A 17,960-nucleotide genomic window follows, 5' to 3' on the forward strand; every position below is an offset into this window, starting at 1 on the left:
CAGTAGCTGGACAATTTATTAATGCACATGGGGGTTCTGATGTTAGTTTCTTCTTTAGTGTGTTGGATACACCTTTTCTTGAGAGGGGTGGGGATTTTTTTTGTTAGTTTGTTAAAAATGGAAAGCAGTTTCATTTTAAATTACAACACTTTAAAACCTAAAGCTGTGAATCTGGGTGTGAATTTAAATGTATAAGTTATAATATTGTATATGTGATGTTTTGCTACTTATTGTATATGGAAAAATATTTTACCCTTTTTATGGTATGTTTGTTTAAGCAGGCTCTTGTAGTAGATTATTGGGTGATGAGATGATTGCTTAATTGGAGCAATTTGACGTAAAGTGGAAATGGCTGGTGGCTTGTGCTACTCTTTGAAGTCTGTTTGCCGAGGTACCAGAAGCACCATTAAAAGTTGGAGTTTATTTCCAGTGACTGCCTCCTGAGTGTATTTTTTTGGGATATTTTGTGTTGCTGTGTGTTTGGATTTGCAGGGTTCAAACAAGAAACCACTTTGATATGAACAACTATGGTCCTGAATATGCATGTGGCATGAATTTGTTAAGGTCACTTTTTAGAAAATCACTCTGACAGGCTGAATTAACTCAAGATTAGGGTAATTCAGCACCGTGGGTTAAAACTATGAGTCAAAAGGCCACCCCTGTGTCTCCCTATGCTAAACACACAGACTGGCCATGGGATTTGTGTTCAGCCACCTCTAATAAAGGGCACTGTATACTGGTAAGAGGTCTGTCTGCAACAATACAAGTATAATTTCTGACTTGTGAGAGTGCCTTTGAATTTATAAAAGATTTAGTTTGTTTGTTTATTTGAATTTGTTTAATGTGGTGGAGTACTGATCAAGTCTGTCCAATTTCAGTCGGTGCAACTTCACTCTGTGATTGGTAGGGCGGTCTCAGCAAGAGCCTTAATATTCAGTGTCAGATGGCTGCCAGTCCAGCCAATTATAAGGGTTACTCTTTGGACTTGATTTTCCAACTAGCCACTCCCTTAGTCTGATCTTCATGTAGTCTACTTCATCTTGGAACTCTCTTCTATGGGGCACTTGATCCTTAGCTGGTAAATCAAAGGAATACGAGTGGTGTAACATGCAGTGACCCAATTCCTGTGATTGACCACCTCCCTCTAGAATATAGTACACAAGATCTTAAGCAATTGGATGTCTTGACTAGTCTGTTCTATATCCTGTGTACCCCCAACACACACACACACACACACCTCTACTGTCATGCATTAGCCCTGGTATCAGCAACAGCTTTGAAGTCTGAAGAAGGAATTTACTGGCACTGGAGATGAAGCAGCCTTGAAGGCAATCTTACCATGGAAGAATACTACTTTGTTTACCAGTCCAAGAACTCCCGTTAGGATACAGAATACCAGACTCTAGTCATAGGGACTCCATTGTTAGGCTGGTAATATTGAAATAAGGAACGGCTGTCAAACTAACAGGTTCATAGTTAATAGCATCTCATCCAAAGCAGGGCACACTCAGGAATGCAGCACTCCCCCAACCCCAGTTAACATACATGGCAATATCGGCAGTCCAACTACATAGTATGGGAGTAGAACCCACAGCATTCTACATCAAAAGCAAGTATACTACCTATTGTGCTACTAACACTGCTTTCAAACTGTATAGCACAAACACTGATGGCCATTTGCAAAAATATAACATTTGCGCACTGAAAAAAGATTTAGCATGAGCATTGGCAAACTTTTCTTCCCTTGAAACTCTCAATTCCTTGAAAAATGCACTGAAACGCTTAGGTAGTCTGGTAGTTTGTGCAGAAAATTCAGGCTCTTGTTTCCTGTACCCAAGGCACAGGGTTTGAGCCTGAGCAAGTTAATTACCTCACCTGCCTTTCCTAACTAGGGCATTACACGCACCTTACAGAAAGGCATAATGTGTCATTATGTTCCTAGAACACTCGCGCAGAAGAGAGAAAAAGGAAGCAGCAGCAACATCACACTGCTTCTCAGGAATGTAGACATGCATGCTTCGACGCAAGCACAAAAGCAGAGAGTGTTGCATTCTTAAAGAAGATGCATCTTTTTTTTTTTTTTTTTAATTAAAAGTTAAATTTTGAGGCATCCCTCCCAGTCAACAGGCTCCAAGCAAATGCCTAGGTCGCCTAATGCTGTTGTATCTGGCTGTGCCTGGTTGTCTCCTGAAAACCTAAAACATGGCCTATCAGGACCACTTGAGGCACTCTTGAAAGACAAGCTTGGAAAATACTATGTTCCAAGTGAATGGAAGACTCCAACAGTCATCCCCCCTTCACAAAAGCAGACCATCAACTGTCCCAGGGATCTACAGACCTATCAGTCTAACAAGAATAATATACAAAGCCATGGAACAAATTATCATGGAAATGATAAACAAGGACATTGGCAACCTACAGACACTGGACTTATCCCAATTTGGCTTTAAGGGAAGGTCATGCCTACTTAGACTGGTTGACTTCTTTGCGTGGGTCACCAAGGCAATGGATGAGGTTAAAACAATGCATATTGCATATCTTGCCCTGGCTAAGGCATGTGATGCAATACCCCACTCAGGCTTTGTTGACAAGCTCTCTAAGATGACCACAAATCCCCAAATAACTCACTGGATTGCCTGCTGGCTCACAGACAAGACCCAAGAAGACAAGATCAGCGAGATCACTTCCACTAAGAGTCTAGTCATCAGTGGAATACTCCAAGGCTCCATGCTGGTCCCAGTCCATCATAAGTCAAGACTAATATTCAAGGCCTCTGACTCGCACAGTTTGCAGATGACTGCAAAGTGGGATGTATTACAGATTCCCCCCAAGACACCAACATCTTTCAAGTGGGTTTAACACAGAAAATTAATGGTGCCAAAACCAAGGTCTAAAACTTAATGCCAAACAATAAAATGTTATGTCTTACCATAACTTGGTATCTGTGTTGTCTCTTCACTCCTCCTCTGACTCAGCCACATTCCTCAGACTTGGATCAGACTCTTGAGCTCATCCCTCTTACCCACAGTGCACCACTTGAGCTCATCCATCTTACCCACAGTGCACCACAACCACCCAAGCACCTCAGATGAATATTGGTGTCAGCAAACTCAAACACTCAGACAGCACAGGAACACCTGATGAGGCTCAGACACAGGACCTATGTTGTCCCTTCATGTTCCATGATCCTCTAGAAGAAAGAAGCGGGATGGTTGGGTGGGAAAGTGAGGAGGAATGAAGACAGATGACAGATTCCAAGTTATGGTAAAATATAACATTTTAATCTGTTGTCTTCTTCACTCCTCCTCACAATAGGGTCAGAGGCCAAGATACAGAATTTCTGGGTGTCCCACATGGAAGAGTATAACGGAGCACTGTCGAGCCAAAGGAAGCCCTGCTCCTAGAAACTATATCTAACTTGCAATGGGTTACAAAGGTATGACTGCTGGACCATGTTGCTGCTGCACAATCATCAATGAAAGATCTAGATAACAATGCAGAAGTAGCCATAGCCCTAGTGGAATGTGCCCTGGGAGGACGAGGTAGTTCTAGACCTTTTTGTAAGTAAATGAAGGAAATGCAGCTAGTTATCCATCTAGCTAAGATAATCTTAGAAACCGCTTGACCATCTTTGTTAGCCAAGAAGGCTATGAACAATTGGTCAGACTTCCCGTGCTGCTTAGTCCTCTGCAGACAGAAATATAGAGGTCTATGAACGTTGAAAACGTGTAACACACATTCCCCTTGGTTACAAAAATCTTGGGGAAAAATACTGGTAAATGAATGGACTGACTGATGTTTTCCGTGGCTACTTTAGGCATAAAGGAAGGGATGGTATGTAAATAAACACTATCCTTATGAAAAATTATGTAAGGAGGTTTTGAGGACAAGGCTTGCAGCTCATAAATTTTCTTGGCCAAAGTTATAGCTACTAAAAACACTGTCTTCTATGACAAAAATTTCATATCGCAAGTGGCAGCTGGTTCAAAGGGTCTGAGTAAAAGCCTGCAGCACAACAGTGAGATCCCAAGTGGGGAAAGGTCTTTAATAAGAGGCCTTAAGAGAAAAATGCCTTTCATAAATGATTTGCATAATCTAAAAGGAAAAGAGAACAAGGTTGACTAGCAGCATGAAAATTAGAAACAGCGGCTAACCGAAGCTTGATGGTAGAAAAGCTAGCTCCTTCTTCAAATAAGATACTAAAGAAGAGTAAAATATCCAATACGGGTCTATATCATAAGAGCGAAAGCTCAAAAAAATGAACGCTCAAACATCGAAAAAGTACAAACATCGAAAGTTATATTATGGGGGGCTGCGCCAGTGAGCAAAGGGCAAATATTCCTATCCTCACTGTACTGCAACCCCAGAAAAAATGTTTCGACGTCTGGCATTTTCGATCATAAGAGCGTTCGTTCTTTTGAACTTTCACTCTTATGATATAGACCCATCCAATACTGGTGCCAAGAAGGGGTTGATATCTCGGTTTGTAGCCCAAATGCCAAAATGTTTCCATGTACTGGAGTAGACTTTCTTAGTAGAAGTCTTCTGCGAGGCTAGAAGAATTTTTCGAACCGAGGAAGTGAGCCTGGACTGCCTAGTTAGAGTTAGAAGTGGAGAAACCAAACGGTCAGTTTGAGGACGCAAAGATTCTAATGATGCATCCCTAACGGATGAGCGAGGAAGCCCCGCCTTGGCTCCAGAATCCATGGAGGATACTTCAGATGAGACCAAAGAAAGGGGAACCAGACCTGACAAGGCCAAAAAGGGGCAATGAGGATGACTAAACTCTTCAGCCTGCTTGCCTTTTCAAGAACCGTCGCGATCAGCGGGAGAGGAGGGAAAGCACACAGGAGACTCAGGGGCCAATCGTGGACCAGTGCATTCCTCAGGGACTCCCTCACAGGGGGGGGGGGGGATCAGAGCAAACAATTTTCTGCATTTGTTGTTGAGGGGAGAGGCAAAAGGGTCACAGTATGGTTGACCTCAACGACTAAAGATCACGTTTGCCACTGACTGATTGAGGGACCACTCCTTTGGAACCAGGATTGATCTGCTGAGTCTGTCTGCCAAGTTGTTGGTTTTCCCCAGAATGTGTGTTGCAACTAGAAGGTGGTCTGAAGATATTGCCCATTCCCAAACCCTCATGGCCTCCCTACGCAAAGGGTATGAATGGGTTCCATCCTGCTTGTTGATGTACCAGACAACAGACATGTTGTCATCATAAACTGCAGAAGTCCCCAAGGGGAGAACTTCCTGAAAGGCTTGCAATGTTAGGAGAACTGCCCACATCTCTACGACACTGATATGCAACTTAGTCTCAATAGGGGAATATGTGCTTGGACAATCTTCCCACTGTAAAGCCCCCCCACCCAAACTGGGAGGGGTCTGTGGTCACAGTGGCCATGGTGGGGTTGGTTAGGGAGGGCCTTCCTAGAAGGAGATTGTCCGACTGAATCCACCAACTAAGAAGACACTTGCAAATCGGTGTTAATCTGATGGGAAAGGAAAGTCTGTAATAAAGAATGGACCACTGCATCGCCAAAGTTCACTGGAGAACCCTCATGAAGAACCTTGCCAGAGGGACTAACTGGATTGATGCTGACATGGATCCTATGGCTTGTAGGACCAACAGTGCAAGGGGGCCTGGTGGGAAAACTACTCCTGGACTTGATTTCTCAGTGTTGTTTTGCAATACAAGGTGAGAGAAGCTACCTGATCCCTCATATTTAGCTGTGTCCCTATGAATTCCAGGTTCTGCACAGGACTGAGACTGGACTTGAAGTTTATCGTGATGCCCAGGGAGTGTGAAAGTTGGATTAAGTCATCTCTGGCCTAGGTGAGCTGATGCCTCGTGGTAGTAGTAAGGAGCCAATCGTCTAGGTATGGAAACATCCAGAATCCTTTAAGCCTCATTGTGAGCTGCTACCACTGCCATGCATTTGGTAAACACCCGTAGGGCTGTGGTGAGCCCAAAGGGCAGTGCCCTGAGCTGGAAATGATTGGCTCCCAGCCGAAGGCACAGGTATCTCCTGGAGTGCCTATTTTTATGTGATAGTACACATCCTTGAGATCTACTGAGCATATCCAGTCGTCCTTGTGCAACAATGGCAGAATGAACTGCACCGTAACCATTCGTAACCTCAACTTCTTTACATACTTGTTTAACTTGCTTAGATCCAGAATGGGTCTTAAGTCCCCAGTCTTTTTCAGCACCAAAAAGAAGCAGGAGTAGGTTCCGAATCCTCTTTGTTCAGTTTGAACCTCTTGGATGACATTTTTGCAGTAGTTATTGAATCTCCTGTGCTGCCTGCTCCCTCTGACTACGTGGCATATCGGGGAGGTTCTTGGAACTTGGAGGAAGAAGTGAAAAGGGAATGTAGTAGCCTCTGGATATTATGCTTAGCATCCAGGGGTTTTGAGTCAAGTGAGTACAGGCTTCTGAGTGCAAAGCTAGTCAACCCCAGACTGCCTCCAGAGACAGACAGTCTGGCAGCGTTTAAGGAGCACTGATAGGGCTTGTTGGAAAAGGTCCCCTAAAGTCCTGGTTTGTGGGCCCCCTCTGCCTCTAGGGTGGCACCTACCAGCAAACCCTTCCTCTGCCTCTAAAGGGTTACCTGCGTAGATCCTGGAAGGCCTCTTGGGATTTATGAAAACTACATTTTCTTGCCTCTGCATTGGTTCCTGGAGAAGGACCGCTGGGGAATAGAATAGAAAATTTGATTCCTATAGCAGAAAGGGTCTTCCTGTCCCTCTCGCTGTGGTCGAGAATATCTCGAACTGATGGCCCAAACAGAGAAGAGCCATTGTAGAGGGCATTCATAAAGGATGCCTTAAAGAGCTCCACAAAATCTCACAGCCTCATCTAGGCATATCTCCTTAGAGAGAGGCCTGAACCAGCCGCTCGTGAGGTACCTTTCTTGTTGCATGGGAGATTAACCTCATTAAGGAGTTGGAGACTGAAGATAGAGTGGTCAGCTTGGAAGAAATTTTCTTAAATTCCTCCACAGGCGTGGACTCGGAGATACTTAAAGTTCCTTGATCACGTCCCTCTGTAGCCAAGTAAAATGGGCCAGGAGTTTAACAACCTCAGCACCAAAGATGTAAATGAGTTTTTCTATCTTGTCCAACGCTCTAGACACCTTGTTAGGTAGATGGACATTGGCGGTCTTCTGCCAGCTCTTTCTTCATGCTTAATGCTTCCAGTCTGCCAGAGGAACCAAGAACCTATCACAACATTTAGGGCTGGGCTCGATAGTGTCCAGTTCCTTCCATGCCTGCCAGAACACCAAATCAACGAGGTCATCCCCCCAGGGGAGTCACCCAGCTTGCAGACGGGCCCGCGCCAAACACCTCCAAACACACTGACTCCTCAGAAAGAGGAGGTTGGACAGACCACCTACCTTTCTGTTTCAGGATTTCTAGAATATCCCCGAAAGAAACATCCTCATGTGGGGATTGGGGGGGGGGGTATCCTTCCCCCACCATCAAAGTCAGTGCCTTCAGTTACGGACTCCAAAGGGAGTCAGTGTGTCTCCTTTTGCACATCATCTCCTGGGGGACTTCCTCAGAGGGGTACTCTGGGGAAGTGTAGGAAGATCGGGATTCCTCCTGGGCAGGGAGATCTTGGAGACTGCTTGGGATGGGTTGACTCATGGCAGGACAAAAGGGCTCAAGGTCCTGACCCAATGGGGGTACAGGGGTGAATTGCGTGCCTGTGGTGAAGGATCTCCCACCCAGGAGAAAACCCTCTCCACTATCTGCAAACCTGATGGGCCCAGTGAGATCCTGTCCATCTCCGCCAAAGCCACAGAGGGAAGACAGCTACATCTCACACTGGATTTGTGGCCTCCAGAAGGGATTGAACCTGAGCTGTCAAGTGCTGAGGTGCCTAGAAGAGGAGATAGCTCAGACAAAGACGGAGCCAACCCAGTCCCCACTGACCCAGCACCAATGCCACGGTTCTGAGACTCGCTCTGCTCCGAGAGGATCACACCAGGGCTAATCAAAGGTAATACTGGTGTCGAGGAAGGTAGCTTCCCCTGTACTGATCCTGACATGCAGGGGAGTCCCAAACCTTGCAACTCTGAAACCAAAGGCTGGATCAGAGGAGTCCTGATGGTATGGCCATGGTAGCTCATAGATCCGACAGGGGATGGAGCCGAGACTACCCCCATTTGGATTTGGGTCTTGAGGAATGTCATCATCCTGTCTATATCGACCTCAGACCAGCTTCCAGAAGATCTGTACAAAGCTGATGAGGGGGGTCGGGAGTGCTTCAATTTTACTGAAAACACTGGGGATTTGGATGAAGCTCTTGGATCCCAGGACACTGGATCCGATACCAGAGACAACAATGGAGAAGGAGGCAAAAGTGAAATTACTTCCCTTGGACCTGAGGATGCTAGCAGATCTGAAGGGGTAGGCATCTTCTTCAGATCCAAGGTGGTCAGATCCAAAGTTTTCTTTGACTTAGCTCTAGGCTCTAGAGGGTCTCTTGAAGAGACAGGGAGAGACCTCATTTTTGCCTCTTTAGTGGAAGAGAATGAAGTGGAAGCAAGGAAGGGCTTCGAGCCTCCAGGGCCAATGAAAGAAGAAGAACCCCAGAATCAGTTTGTTCAATCTATCTGTGTTCAAGGATTAAAGGAGGCACAAACAGAACACTTTGCTTTTAAACAAAATACATACTCCTTGTGGGCATCCTGGTTGGAGATTTTGTGCCCGCAAGAAGTGCAACGTTGTTTGTCCGACAGCATACGGACAGAGTCTGCAAAAACTAATGGATAGTTAAGGTATAAATTACTTAAAAAAAAACTAAGACTAACATTACAGATAAATGTTATCAAAAAGCTTTAACTGTAACTTTAAGCTGTCGACTACAATTTTAACTTTAACAAATCTAACTCAACTCTTTTTTTTTTTTGTACAGCTAGAGGAAGAAGGACAGAGTTTCATGCATGCACACACACACACACACACACACACACACACACACACACACACACAGAAAAGATAGAAGAGAGAGGACTTACAAATACAACAACAATTTAATTTCCCCGAAAGATAATATGGTCGGGAGTGCAGACCCGCATCTGGACACTGAAGTGGCAAATGAGATCTGAGGTGCTTGGGTGATGTGGTGTCTTGTGGGTTAGAGGGAGGAGCTCGAGAGATGGATCCAAGTCTGATGAATAAGGCAGAGCAAGATCAGAAGGTCTGATCAGAGACCCTATCGTGAGGAGGAATAAAGAAGACAACGTCAGATATGCTTTATAATGTCCTTTGGGAAACTGTCAACGCAACTTAATTATTCCATCAATAAAATGTCCTTAAGAGTTGACCCAGCAGTAAGGGATCTGGGAACACATGCAGACAGCAAACTGGCCTTTGACCAACACATACCCAAGATAAGAAAATCATTCTATGTTGCCCTACTTGTAGGCACCAGTATGTTATCCAGGTCCAAGGAAGTTACAGTACCACTCTTCTTGGCCATTATCACACCCCATTATTGAATACAATGCCCCCTCACAGATTTCATAGATTGTTATTAGGCTAACAACTCAGGTGGCATTTCTAAGCCTAGCCAAGGTTTCCCAAAAGAATAATGATGTCCTTTATCCAAAGAGGACAGGGCCAGGCACTTGCACACTACCTCTGTCCACAAGGGACATGGGTGCCAAGCCCAGTATAAATTTCCTATTCCCCATCCACTGGTCTAGGTTGCACTTAAATTGGGTAATGGACAAACTCACCTTCACAAGGATGGGAAGACTGCTCCACAGGAAGGGCATGTATCTAACTAGACACTTGCACCAGTTGGAACTCCCACAAAGATTTCTTGCCAAGAGAATTCAAGGCATGAATACCCTGTCCTACACTGACTCTAAAAGCTCCTTATGTGCATTCAGTCTCCTACAGGCTGCTGAGAAGTAATATTTGCCTAGCTTTTAAGGGCTTTCTCAGACAAAGCCCTGATGGATCTTGTTGCAAGTGCGCAAAATAGACAGCACCAGAAAAAACACTACATCCAGGGATCTGAACTTCACTTGTGCCATAAACAGAATGTGTTGTAGAGGCAGACATGTGTCCCAAAGAATCCCTGCACTGTGTGATAGTCTCCCATCCATGTAAAACAGAGTTCATCCCTGACCCTATTCAAATGAAACCTTGACAACTGGATGGGAAATATTAAATATACTCTGGGCTGGTCTATCCTAACACCTCCCCTACAAATCCTTTGCTACCACCTTACTAACATGCCAACGATACTCGGGACCCAAATGGTTTGGGGTGTGTGGCTAGGCTTGTAAGGGCCCTAACAGTCGTTAGCCTTGTAACAACTTGTGAATACATAGAGCCCTTTTAAGAAATGCCATATTGACAAAACCTTCTAACACAGCAAAATCCAACCAAGGAAATCTAAAGATGTTATTGCTGAATTTCAGGAGTCTAAACAAGAAGCTTCACTCCCTCCAAACTCTCCTCACCTTGGAGAATGTGGACATCTGTGCTGTTACCAAAACACAGTTTAAAAACCAGAGAGTACTGCAGCAGTGCAAGGTTTTAGGGATTTTCACACATTTAGACCAGCAACTGCACAGACAGGGACTAGAGGTGAAAGTGTCTATCTACATCATTAACAAGCATATTAGTAGGATTTTAAACAGATTTTCCTAACTTGATGTTGCTTGTGTGTCTAGTTAGTTTACTGTTGCACTGGTTCTTCGCTTTTGTGTTAGCTCCATACTTCTTGGAGGGATGGCTTCACCTAGACATTGTGAAAGCATTAATACCGGACGGCACAATGTCAGGGCACGTCTATGGGCTAGGCTTGTAAAGAATCCAGGGCCATTAGCCTTGTACACATCTATAAACCTATTAATTCAATTGAAGATGTTTACTAGGAATTTAAATTTTAAAATATTTTTTTTTCAGACAAAACCCAAATTTCTTCTTCTATGAGCTTGACTAGGAAAGTGTATTTATACCACCAGTGAACCCCTGGATTGCAGTTTTTGAAATGGCTTGTGGGGATCAGTTTCAAAAATTTTCCATACAAAAGGTTCGTAAGTTAAGAAATTTAACATCAAGTGAAAGGCAATGTTTAACTGAGCTTGCTAGAAATCAAAACAAATGGATTATGAAGCATGACAAGGGTATAGGGGTTGTCATCATGGAGAGTATGCATTACTTGAGTAAAATGTTTCAACTATTTTCAGATGAGAATAATATTAGGAGCGTATTGAGGAATTAAATTACTACAGCCTACAACAAAGCTTAACTTCTTCCTCAATGATAGTCTATCAAGGTATTATGAATTTTGAGACCTTTCAATTTTTTAAAGTATCCAGACCTGTTCCATCAATGTTTGGGATTCCAAAAATCCACAAATGCCAGTGAGACCCCACCCAAGACAAACTGTGGCAGCCAGTAAGTTTAAAACTGAACCACTGGCAAAATTGATAGATTTGAAGGGCAAAGGACTGTTTGGGGCTAAGCCACAGATTTTGAAGGACTCTTGGCATTTACTTGAAAATTTAAACACCTTGGTGTATGATAAAAGTGTATTATTTATTACTGTCAATATTGTCAATTTATGGTAATTCCTCATTCTATAAGACTTGATTGGTTCAGAATATTTTTATGTGCTCAGAACGTTTTTGCCAACAATGAATTCCTGATGCCTGAGACCCTGCTAGAATTCGTTTTGACCAATAATGATATATCCTTTGAGGGTGAATATTTTCACCAAGTTTCTGGAATGGAAATGGGGGCTGCATGTGTCCTGATGTATGGCAATTTGATGTTAGCTGTGTGGGAAGAGTTACAAGTGTCTACATTGGAATTTACTTCCCACATTTATGCCTATTACAGATATCAGGATAATGTAGTAATTTTGTAGAATGAAATGGGAAGAGTTTCTTGCTAAATGGGAGGAATTCACCAATTTTCTTAGATTCACTTCCCAAACAAATTGGTCTAGGATTAATTTGGATGTTATGATAGCACAGGATACCCGTGGTAAAAGATACACCTCTGTTATGTTTCATACAGAGACATTTTCCAACTCCTATTTGCAGTTCACTAATTGTCACCCCCACCACCAAAAGCGGGGAATAATGAAAGGTCAGATGGTATGTCTATCTAGACTGACCACGGATGACATCGTTTTTGAATTGTATCCTTTACTTTTAGACAGGGGGTATCCGAGTGGTTTATTGCACGACATCAAGGATGACATTTTGAAACAGCATCACTTCGAGTTTGCATCCATTCTCAACAGAAGAGATGATGGGGAGGGCCAGGGATTTTGAACACCCCTAGACAATCTGTGTACCAAGGCTGCGGTACAAAACACATGTACTAATTTCCCTGTAAATGGGTCCTTCATAATTCTACATAGTTGTGATGTGCACAGATACGGTGAAATCTTTAAAGAAAAACTGAAGTTTAGTTTTCAATGGAGATGTGAAATTAATTTTAGGTGACCACCCAGTTATTGTATTTAGTAGAGGGAAAACTGAGAGGGATTTTTTTTGGAAAGTAACATATAAACAATTTACTAAATAGAGGTAACAACCTTGTATTTACTTGTGGATACTGTAAATATTGTAGATGTATACATAGACCTTACACAGTAGTGAATGGGGTATGACAGGACCCTCAAGACCTTGTAGTTTTTTTTGTGACACCTCTTGGGTGATTTACCTTGCAGACTGCAAGGTATGCAATGCATTTTATGTTGGCAAAACCAACAGAAAATTAAAGCACAGGGTTAGAGAGCACCTGTATGACATAAAAAAGAATAAGTTAACAAATGATTTGAATGGACATCGGGCGTATGTTTGTTTTAAGACATCTGAGGTTTTTGTGTGATTGATAGGACAGTTAGGGTTGACACAGGGGAAGATTTAGATGTGTTGCTTGAATTCAAAGAATTGACCTAGCAGTTGATATCGAATGCCATGGTTCAGGTCTTGATAATAACGTTTCGATTATGAGTGTTTTGAAAATGAAACCTAACACTAAGAAACTGCATTTTAGATTACTTGGTTTGTATTTTTCAAAATATTGTTTTTAATAATTAGCATCACAGAGCTAGTATTTAGTTAGCTTGGCTCAATAGAGGTCAGAGCGCCATAACAATATTATCTCATTTTTAATATTGTTTTGAATACGAGTCGGTTGATATATGAAGTTTTCATAGAGTAAATGTTTTTAGTAATTTTAATTGATTACAATAACTTATTTACATAGATACTCATTGATTTTGATCATGTTTAGGATAGTATTCTAGCTACTCCATTAATTATTCATGAGGAGGTGTTGTGATTGGTTTATGTATTTAAACTTATGTGTTACGAATGTTATTAACTCTGATGAAGTCCCTCTTATTTTGGACTAAACTACTAAGTTAGTAACATTGGTTTATAAAGTTGTATTTATTAAAGCAGAGTGGATTAACCTAACTTGATGTTTATTGTGTGACTAGTGACCAACTATCCCTCTATAAACTGGAAATCCTACACATCTCAAATTTGTAGGGCAGAGATTCCTAGACTTTGGAAACACAAACATCCTGGACCAGTTACTGCATACACCTACTAGAGGTACAAACATATTGGACCTGGTACTCACAAATATGGGAGAATGCTGCACCCCACCCTACTCCAGTGTTATTTCCTCTTGGTGCACAAAGCAGTCTCCTTCAAAATTAGAATCAATTTTGTAATCCCCTGTATCAGTTAGAAACTACTCCAAGGCAAACTACCTTTTATTAAGTAATAACCTGTTAAAATGTCAAGCCTCTCCATGTCCAGATAACACAGCAGCCTATGTGGAATTATTCATAGCTCTGTACAACTATATCAATGACCGCACAGAGGCTGCTGTGCCTACCAGAAGTAAGCCAAAAACTAACTCAAAAAATAAACCATCCTGTTGAAATCCAAAAATAAACAGGTTATACATCAAAAGGAAAAAAAGTAATTGCTAAAATTAGGAAGTATCACACCAAAAAAAGATATACACTCATCAAACTGAAAACTTAACTAAGAGGAAATTTGAAGGTAAAGATAGCATTCCAGGCCAGGGACAACCATAAGGCTTTTTTTTTTTTTTTTTTTAGCTATGTCCAAAATAAGCAGCTAACTCTTGTGCAGAACTGTTGGTAAATGGAGTCACATTCATGTACCCAGGAGATGTACCAAATCTTCTGGATGAAAAATTCATTTCCAGCTTTACCCTCTCTCACTCCAGCACCCAATCCAAGAAATAACATCTAACATAACCCCTCCAATTATCAGTAGGGAACAAGTCTTAGACACACTCTCTAAGGTCAAGAATACAGCATTTATGGGCCCCAACAAGATCCTGGGATGTCTCCTAAACAGCCTGAAGCATGACCTATCAGGGCCTACTGGAGTCACTATTTAACCATAGCCTCTGTACAGGCTTCATGCCATATGAACGTAAGACTGCAATGGTCATCTATCTGTCCAAGGGCGGATCATCAACAGATCATGGGCACTACACAGCCCCATTTGTCTGACTAGTCTCATATGCAAAGTCATGAAAAGAATTATCATGGAAATATTAACAATGACAAAGGAAACTTTCAGAGGCTGGGCCCAAACCATTTTGGTTTTGTAAAAAGCAGGTCATGCCTACTGAGCTGGTGAACTTCTTTGAAAAAGTCACCAAGCCAATGGATGATGGCAAACTGGTGCATACTGTCTACCTTGACCTAGCTAAGGCAGTGAACAATACCCCACTTGGTCACTGTAAGCAAACTCACAGAATTAGGCATAAACCCCTATAAAAATCACTGGACTGCCAGCTGGCTCACAGACAAAACCCAGCTAGGACTGGACAGACCACTGCCACAGAGGTCGGTCACCACTGGAGTCCCTCAAGGTTCTCTGCTGGGTCTACTCCTCTTTCACATCTATTTTTCAGAAGCCAAGACAAATATCAAGGGACTCTGGCTTACTAAGTTCGCAGAGGATTACAATGTAGGAAAGAGCAATCAGAGGCATCCCCCCCAACCAGGATACTAACATCTTACAGAAAGTCCTAACACAAACAAATAACTAGTACCAACAATGCAGCTTAAAACACAATGCCAAAAAATGCATAAAAGTAGATTTTGGGAAGCTGACCACCCAGGAAAACTACTTCATTGATAAAAGACCTCTAAAAGTAAACAGTAGTCAGGGGTATGGGACTTGTGTAGATAGTAACCTGGCTTTCTACCAACATGTGTCTAAGGTAATAAGGAAATCATTCTATGTCACTCAACTTATAAGTAAGGATATGGCATCTAGTCCAGGGAAGTCAGTGTGCTACTGTACTCAGCCCGTGTCAGAAACCTGTACCTGATCAGGCATATGCAACAACTGGAATATCCAAAGAGGTTCCTCACAAAAAAAAAAAATACAGGATGTAAACACAATGTCCTATGCAGATCACATCAAATCCCTATCTCCATACTCAGTTTCCTACAGACTGTTGAGAAGCAATTTATGCCTGGCATACATGCATCCTTGGATCTTGCTCTGACGGACCTTTTCGCATACCTGCAAAACTAACAGCACCAGAACTACTAGATCTAAGGATTTAAATTTTGCTTGTGACTTAAATAGGACATGTTGGAAGGACAGATATATATCAAAGAATAACAATTCTCTGAAATAGGCTTCCCATCCATGTGAAGCAGAGCCCTTCCCTAACCCTATTCAAGTACAACCTGAATAAGTGGATGGAAAATCAGAAATTCACCCCTGGTCTGAAACCTATGTCTGATGGACAGAAGCAGCAATTAAATCATGCCCTAACATGCACCTCTTAAAATAATCGCTAAGGCATAACAACTTGCGGGATACATTTGGGTTGCATGACTAGCCTTAGAAAGGCTCCAATGGTTGTTAACCTACCCCCATAATGCACAATCAGCCTAATCTGACCATCTGACTGGCTAAAAAGCAGTGGCAAAACAATTACCACTGCCAAAAGATCCATTTAATTAACCAGAAAAAAAAAAAGAGGGAAAAATAAAAAAAAACAGAACTTGCACCCATCAAGAGATGGGTGGTAAGTTCACAATATATTTTTAAATTATACATTTGCACTGCAGGACAACAAAAATCTCCCAGGCCTATTTTAATCTTTCTCACAGGCTAATAACCACCAGCAAACTACTATAACATGGCAGCTCTTGTTAATGCTAAAGAGGATCAGTGACGCATACTGCAGTCTAGAAACATACTGCACTAGCATGTGCAAGGACATGTACAGATGTAGAACATCTCCAAAAATCTCTTGCTTCAGTGCAAACATGCAGAAGGCCATAGGAATGCCATGGCACAGGTGAGCTTTATAAAAAATAAGATTTCTGTTTTTTAAATAACAGAAATAAAATCACGACGGCCACAACTGAATCTGTGAGTCATTCAGGCTTACCTAATCATAGTACCATTTACCCACTCAATCTGAGGTAAACCAGTAGGCTAGCAATTATCGCTGCTTTATTATGCAACACTAAACACAGTGGGACAATGGATATCAGTTGCCTCTCCACCGGTTCAGTTCTTGGCTGGGGTACCTTCTGTGCATAGTCTGAATGTCCTCTATGTTCATCTGGGTTTCCTCCAGGTACTCTGGTTTCCTCCTACTTTCTAAAGACATGCAGTAGGTGGAATGGATGCACTAAATTGTCCATAAGTGACAGTGTGTGGCATGGAAGAATAGACATGGCAGGGCTAGCCATTCGGCTGTGTGAACCTTGGCTGCAGATTATAGTCACTGTTGAAGTGCCACCCCGATCCTATGTACAAAAATGGGAAAAGGGGTTGTGGATGTATGGATTATGCAACACTAAAATCCATATCTGCCATATCCAACAATAAGAATGTAAAATAAATGATGCTGAGAATCATACCTTAGGAGAATTAATAAGACCAAAATTTTAATGAGACATGAAATTATGTCAAAAAGAAGTTAGTGGTACTAAATTCACCAACTCAAGACAGTTACTAAATATGTCAGCTCAAATGGTGCAAAGGCAAGAAAGCCCCGACTGCAACCTAGGCAAACCAAATGTGATTAATGGCTCAGGCACTGGATAGAGCAAATGGGGGTTGGGAAGCAAATGATAAAACTTTGTCTGTTTACCTCTCCCTGGGTGGCAAATGCGGAAAATGCTGAAGGAGAGTGGGGCTCTCGCTACAGCCCTCTACTAGATGATGGGGCTTAGAACAGTTGCTAGACTGTGCTAGAAGATTGGCTGGAGAAGCAGAAATATCCTAGGGTCAGAGCTGTATGCCACGCCTCATTGCCTGCCCATGCATTATATAATGGTGATGCAAGTAAGCATTAGGGCTTAACTAACTAATCAGACAATCCCGCCTTCCCTGGCTGCCATACTGGTTTTGATGTTTCCCACCAGACTCAGAAAACCTGCTGTTGCTGGTGAAAATGTGCACTGGGAATTCCCACCCTGAGGAAATAAATGCCCAATGCTGCTAAAAAGTGACTAGGAAATGGATGAGGGGGGATTAGGGGAGTCAAACATTAGCAAGACAAGAACATACCAGACCCACATATAAGGGAATGGAACACACACACACACACACACACACACACACACACACACACACACACACACACACACACACACACGTACATAGTTATTACATTTTAAAAAGAAACTATTTTCACAGAATAAACACTGTAAAACAGACTTCACTTACCTGACCAGGTTTGCAGGAACTGACTGACTGAATTTCTAAGTAGCTGAAAGACACTTCGAGCTAAAAAAAAAAAAAAAAAAAAAAAAGAAATAAATGTGTTAAAGTACAATAAAACACTGGAATGCTGTTAAACTCCAAGGAATGCATTATAAAAATTGTATTTGTGATGCCCGCATTATACTTTTTATTTATATAATTTAAAACATAAAC

The 17,960-nt window shown here is 42.2% G+C and overlaps 1 protein-coding gene across 5 annotated transcripts in view; it reads right to left on the reverse strand.

Moving 5' to 3' along the window:
- The window catches only part of CARMIL1 (capping protein regulator and myosin 1 linker 1), a 4,434,936-nt gene that overhangs the window by 2,996,730 nt on the left and 1,420,246 nt on the right, over positions 1 to 17,960 (reverse strand). For all 5 annotated transcript variants that reach the window (XM_044067077.1, XM_044067074.1, XM_044067073.1 and 2 more), the window contains exon 4: positions 17,751 to 17,810. In XM_044067077.1, the coding sequence (XP_043923012.1) occupies positions 17,751 to 17,810 (60 nt within the window). The remainder of the gene's footprint in view (positions 1 to 17,750; positions 17,811 to 17,960) is intronic.

This window comes from Protopterus annectens, chromosome 3.part1 (genome assembly GCF_019279795.1).
Source record: "Protopterus annectens isolate FY-2018-M chromosome 3.part1, PAN1.0, whole genome shotgun sequence".
Classification (NCBI taxonomy): Eukaryota; Metazoa; Chordata; order Ceratodontiformes; family Protopteridae; genus Protopterus; species Protopterus annectens.